Source organism: Myotis davidii, unplaced genomic scaffold, assembly GCF_000327345.1.
Source record: "Myotis davidii unplaced genomic scaffold, ASM32734v1 scaffold363, whole genome shotgun sequence".
Lineage (NCBI taxonomy): Eukaryota > Metazoa > Chordata > Mammalia > Chiroptera > Vespertilionidae > Myotis > Myotis davidii.
Window position 1 is genome coordinate 3,976,280 of NW_006294069.1, and position 6,748 is coordinate 3,983,027.

The 6,748-nt window shown below is 38.1% G+C and overlaps 1 protein-coding gene across 1 annotated transcript in view; it reads right to left on the minus strand.

The window, feature by feature from the left end:
• Nucleotides 1–6,748, minus strand: part of METTL16 (methyltransferase like 16) — a 74,003-nt gene that overhangs the window by 35,729 nt on the left and 31,526 nt on the right. Inside the window, exons 5-6 of the mRNA XM_006768103.2 lie at nt 6,161–6,276; nt 3,871–4,013 (exon numbers count right to left, since the gene is read on the minus strand). Coding sequence (XP_006768166.1) covers nt 3,871–4,013; nt 6,161–6,276 — 259 coding nt within the window. The remainder of the gene's footprint in view (nt 1–3,870; nt 4,014–6,160; nt 6,277–6,748) is intronic.

A 6,748-nucleotide genomic window follows, 5' to 3' on the forward strand; every position in this document is an offset into this window, starting at 1 on the left:
AGCCCTAGAGGGTGTGGCTCAGTGGATGAAGCAGTGGCCTGCGGACGGAAGGGTCCCAGGCTCGATTCCAGTCACAGGGGCACACCGGGGTTTCGGGCTTGGTCCCCAGTGGGGGATGTGCAGGAGGCAGCCGATCAATGATTCCCTCTCATCATTGAAGTTTCTATCTCTCTTTTTCTCTCCCTTCCTCTCTGAAATCAATAAAAATATATTTTTAAAAAATAAAATAAAAATCAATAGGAAAAATATCCTCTGGTGAGGATTAACAAAACAAAAACAAAAGCACTTCATTTCCTCTATTCTTCCTATTATCATTCCTCCTCTCAACTTGCCAGAGTCCTAACAGCAGACAAGATTGCTGAACCCTGTTTTTATTTATTTATTTTTTAAAAAATATATTTTATTGACTTTTTACAGAGAGGAAGGGAGAGGGATAGAGAGTCAGAAACATCGATGAGAGAGAAGCATCAATCAGCTGCCTCCTGCACACGCCCCACTGGGATGTGCCCGCAACCAAGGTACATGCCCCTGACTGGAATCGAACTCGGGACCCTTCAGTCTGCAGGCTGAAACTCTGTCCACTGAGCCAAACCGGCCAGGGCACATCTTTCAGAGCTTTAAAATATGCAGCTTCCACAACATCCTAAAATGTGAGAATTGCATAGCAGTATAAACATGTCAACTATAAAAATGTGAGGGAGGGCATGAACAGGTAATATGTACAAGTGAAAGTTGTCATGGTACCATGTGAAATTATAAACAATATTTTCAAATACTTTCAAGAAACATTGCTCTATTTTTGTTTGTTTTTTTAAAAAGCACTTCATGCCGTGGCTTGTGTTGTTCAATGGTTAGAGCATCAGCCTGTACATCCGAGGGGCTCAGGTTCTCTTCCTGGTCAAGGGCATACACCTGGGTTACAAGTTTGATTCCTAGCCCCTTTGGGGTGCATGCAGGAGACAACCAATTGATGTATCCTTCTCCTCCCCTCTCCCTTCCACTCTCTCAAAATCATTGGAGCCCTGGCCGGTTTGGATCAGTGTATAGAGCATCAGCTTGCAGACTCAAGGGTCCTGGGTTCGATTCTGGTCAAGGGCACATGCCCGGGTTTCGGACTTGGTCCCCAGTATGGGGCGTGCAGGAGGCAGCCAATCAATGACTCTCTCTCATCATTGATATTTCTATCCCTCTCTCTCCCCCTTCCTCTCTGAAGTCAATAAAAATATATTTAAATGGGCACTGCCCCGTTTTTAATAAAGCATAACCAGATAAGGTGACACCAACCTCAAAACAGTCAACTCTCTAGAGACATGACAAACTCTAGCAAGTTACCCTTCCTAGCAAATGTATACCTTTCATTCAATTTGGAGGCTACCAGAGCCAGGTACAGGCAGACTTAAAACATACTGACCAATTTCTCTCCTTAAGAATGGTGTTCCTTTACAATGTTATTCTGTAGGTCAAATGAGACTTTGGGAATAATAATAATAGACTGGTTAAAAGCCTCCTGAAAATAGCCTTCCCCATTTTCCTGGTTAGCACCAGTCCCCTCTAAAGATAACAAATACTGAAATGGCCACATGGCCCTGCTTACCTCTTTTCATAAGTTTCAGACTCTGCTACCTTTCTTTACTTACTCAGACTCTTCCCAATGCTCAGTATTACTTAAGTCTCTTTTTTCTACATACCCTCATGGATCTTTTAATAAATCAATTTTAAAAAACAATCTATTAACTTTTGGCTTTAATAATGTATAAATTTCTATAACAGACCATCCAATAATCCAGTTGCTTTTCATAAATATTTAAATAAACTCACATTTAACAAATCAGGATATCTGATTTTGAGAGCTTGTTTGGAGGTTCTAGCAGGGGAGCGCAGCTACTCGTATACCCTTGACTGAAGACCGGTCCTCTCCTCGGCGGGGGAAGGTCGTCCTCTTCGACCGAGCGCGCAGCTTCGGGAGGGACGCACATGGATGGGCGAGGGAGGAAGGGGACACCTGCCTAGCCAGCCAGATCAGCCGAATCAACCCTGGCGATCAATGGGGTGACAGATGTCGCAGCCAGATCGCCCTCACATCCAGGATATCTGATTTTGAAACTGGCCTTTTAGCTCGGCAGATGTGGCTCAGTGGTTGAACCTATGAACCAGGAGGTCACAGTTCAATTCCTGATCAGAGCACATGCCCAGGCTGCAGTTCCAGTCAAGGGAATATGCCCAGGTTGTGTGATCCATCCCCAGTAAGGGAATGCAGGAAGACAGCCAATCAATGATTCTCTCTCATTATTGATGTTTCTATTTCTCTCTCCTTCTTCCTTCCTCTCTGAAATCAATAAAAATCTATTTTAAAAAAAGAAAAGAAATTGGCCTTCTACTAAAATAAGCCGCTTTAAATACCTATAAATCCTAAAAAGTAAAAAGAAAAAATGTTTTCCCTATCCAGCAATTTCACTTCTGAGAATATACCCAAAGGAAGTAAAAGCAGGGAATTAAGAGATACTTGAACACCCTGTTTATAACAACATTATCCACAATCCAAAGCAACCCAACTGCCCATCAACAGATGAATGGAATAAAAAAATAGTATATACATACAATGGGATATTATTCAGCCTTAAAAAGGAAATTCTAAAAAAAAAATCCAGCCAGTGTGGCTCAATGGTTGAGCACCGACCTATCAACTAGGAAGTCACAGCTCAATTCCTGGTCAGGGCACACGCCTGGGTGGCGGGCTCGATCTCCAGTGTGGGGCATGCAGGAAGCAGCCAATCAATGATTCTCTCTCCCATTGATGTTTCTCTCTCTCTCTCCCTTCCTCTCTGAAATCAGTAAAAATATATTTTTTAAAAAAAGGAAATTCTGACACACTCTATAACATGGATGGACACTGAGGACATGATGCTAAGTGAAAGAAGCCAGTCACAAAAGGACAAAAACTATCTGATTCTATTTATATAAGGTACCTAGAATAGTCAAATTCATAGAGATCAAAAGTAGAATGCTGGTTGCCAGAGGCTGGGAGGAAAGAGGAATGGGAAGTTGTTGTGTGTGTACAGAGTTTTACTTTTCCAAGAAGAAAGAGTTCTGGAGATTAGTTGCACAACAATATGAATGTACTTAACTGTACACTTTTAAAATGGTTAAGATGTTAAATTTTGTTATGTACATTTTACCACAATTTAAAAACAAAAACAAAACACTTCTCTATGTCCCAAAGCTAAATTCTAGGATTGAAAACCTTTTAGTTTCGAACTACTGCGTTATCCATCATTTCAACAACACTTAGCAGGGTGAGAATTCAAGTGAGACAAATAGCTCTTTTTGAGTACCTTATGCTGTTTAATAATAGGTGTGTTGCCCTAAATAATTAGCTTTTAAAAAGGAATAGCCTTAACTCTCCTCTGGAACTGGTTAGTCATCTCAATTTCCCTTCATTAAGTTCTTGATAGCTCAATATCCTCACATCTGTCATTGTTTGGGAGACTTGATTCCAAGAATATAATTGCTTCAAAGACTAAGCAACAAATTTATCTGGTTCATGGGGCAGATTTGAACCCATCTGTTTTCTAATCAAAAGCCATATTTGAATCTGTTTTATTCCATCACAGTATCAAAATAAAAGCAATGCAATCATACGGTATTTTCTTCCTTTCTATCCATGTAGTATAGATGACGAAAGGAAACACAAATCAATTAAAGGCATGAGAGCATTCTTAGAAACACGGTCTCTGCATACTGTAAGATGTGCTACCTTTTCAATTTTTGTCTGTTCTTTAGAAAACTGTGATTACATTTACTCTAAGTGACATGGTTTCCTTTGGAATTACACAGGAGGAAAATATTCCCATATTGTAATAACCAACTTACCGCAATCTTTTTTTAAGTTGTAAACTGTCATGGATGATCCTTTTAACAAACTCTAACTCGCCTCCTTCTGCCATGATCTCTGTGATCCCTCCTGTATTTACCGAACTAGGTGGAGGTCTTCGAGAATTTCGAGAGTTTACTCCCTGAACAACAACAAAAAACCCTGGTAAAAAATTTTACACCTTAAGACCAAATCTTTGACTGTTATCTAGTTCTAAATAAGAATGCTTAGGCAAAATTTTAGTTTCCAAATGTCATGCTAGCTTTTGGATTTAAAAATCATATAATCATTCCAATACTACATTTTAAAAACTGCATTCATGCAAATATTCCTTCCTAGAATCTTTTACCTTCCATCTTTATGATTAGACATACAGAAATTTCACCTTTTTATGTACTCAATTCTGTCACTTGTTCTTTATGGTTTCTGTCCTGATATCAGTACAGCAAATATTCCAAATACAGATTAGATAAATATTTGTTTTCTTCTAGTACTTTCGTGGTTTTACTTTTTAAATTTAATTCACTCCTACACCTCAGACCATATTAAAAAAAATAACTCAAATGGACCTAAGGTCTAATATAAAAGCTAAAACTCTTAGAAGAAAACATAACAATACATCTTCATGATCTTAGCTTAAGCAATGGTTTCAAAAGCACAAGCAACAACAAAAACAACAAAATAGATAAAACGGACTGCCTAAACATTAAAAACTTTTGATCTGCAAAGGACACCATCAAGAAAGTAAAAAAGGATAGGTTCACTTGTTGCGCAGACGCCCCTCCACCCGACATTAGGAGTTTCTCCGATTGCGCAGGCGTAAGGCTTAACTATTTCAGGACTTGCTTTTTGCCTTTTGAAACTTTTTTGTCTTCCCTCTCCAGTTTCCAATGTTTCAACAGTGAATTATGACATAAGCATTTTTCTAGAAATTAAAAATGTTTCGGGAAAAAAAGGGAAAAAATAATAAAAATAAAGGAAACAAAAAAAGAAAGTAAAAAAGGCCCTAGCCAGTTTGGCTCTGTTGATAGAGCGTCGGTCTGCGGAATGAAGGGTCCTAGGTTCAATTCCAGTAAAGGGTACATGACCAGGTTGCAGGCTCAATCTCCAGTAGGGGGCGTGCAGGAGGCAGCCAATCAATGATTCTCTCACATCATTGATGTTTCTATCTCTCTCTCCCTCTCCCTTCCTTTCAGAAATCAATAAAAATATAGTTAAAAAGAAAGACAAGCCACAGAATGGAAGGGTATTTTAACAAATAATATATCTAATAAGAGACTTGTATCTAGAATACACAAAGAATTCTTTTTTTTAATATATTTTTTATTGATTAAGATATTACATGTGCCCAAGAATTCTTACAATAATAAAAATATAACCCAATTTTTTAATGGGCAAAGGATCTGAATAGTTATTTCTCCAAAGAAGATACACAAATGGCCAATAAGCACATGAAAAAATTTTCAATATCATTAGCTATCAGAGAAATGCACAGCAAAATTAAAATGAGATACCACTTAATACCCACTAGGATGGCTATAATTAAAATAAATAATAACAAGTGTTAAGTGAGGCAAAAGGTTTACAGTTGTTCATATGGAAAAATAACACAATAATTAAATAATACAAAAATAAATACTAGATGAAAGAAAATTAGTTAAATACGTATTTTATAGTACTGTTTTTATTAGGTTCTTTGTTTTTAATTCAATGTATCTTACCATATTCATAAGCAAATATATTTTTCATTTGAAGTCAGAAAGATTAAATTGGATATTTGTTTACTATCAAATGATAGGTGGCAGTAAAAACAGTTAAGCTCCTCCCAAAGCAATAAACCCAATGCAGGACTATATTGTGACCTAAATTGGTCCAATCAGAAGAAACCCAAAAGTGAAATGATCTGGGGAAGAAAAGAGCTCTCTCCCCACTCTCTCCCCCTCCGCAAATATTACTCTGCCACAAGTAAAGCAGACTAAGAACAAAAAGAACCCAGGGCGAGGTCAGAGCCAAGGGAAACCTGGAAAAACTGAGCCTTAGCTTTGATACTATTATGATCCCCTTGATCAAATTATTCCTAAAGTCAACACTACTGCTGGATTTCTCAGATATATAAACCAATAAATTTTCTTTCTTGTTAAAAGTCAATCTGAATTGGGTTTTCAGGTGCTTGATTATAAAAGCATCCAGATACAGCTTCCAAAACAAAAGCTGTTCTTTGCTCTTATTTTTGCAAGCACGGTAAACTTAGATAAATATTCAATTACTTTAAAGGAGAGGATATTTTACCTTGGCTTCCAACTGATTGGCAAAAAAGGGAGGATTGCACATGCAAAAGTCATAGATTATCTCTGATTCTTCTTTAAGAGCATCCATCAGAAGTGTCTTCTGTGGTACTTTTACAACTAGGAAAAAAAATAGGATTGTTATCCAATATTAATGCTGTGGTAGTTTTCAAATATGTCCACAAACTCTGTGACAATAGTCCCTTCAAAAGGTGGAGTTTGATTTCCCTCTCCTTAAGTATAGGTTGCACTCACTGACTCGTTTTTATTGAATAGAATATGATGAAGTGACAGACAGGGTGTCACTTCTGAGGCTCTGTCATAAAAATATGGCTTCTTCCTTGTTCCATCTTCTGAATTATTTGCTCTAGGACAGCTGTGGGCAAACTACGGCCCGCGGGCCGGATCCGGCCCATTTGAAATGAATAAAACTAAAAAACAAAAAAAAAGACGGTACCCTTTTATGTAATGATGTTTACTTTGAATGTATATTAGTTCACACAGACACTCCATCCATGCTTTTGTTCCGGCCCCCCGTCCAGTTTAAGAACCCATGGTGGCCCTCGAGTCAAAAAGTTTGCCCACCCCTGGG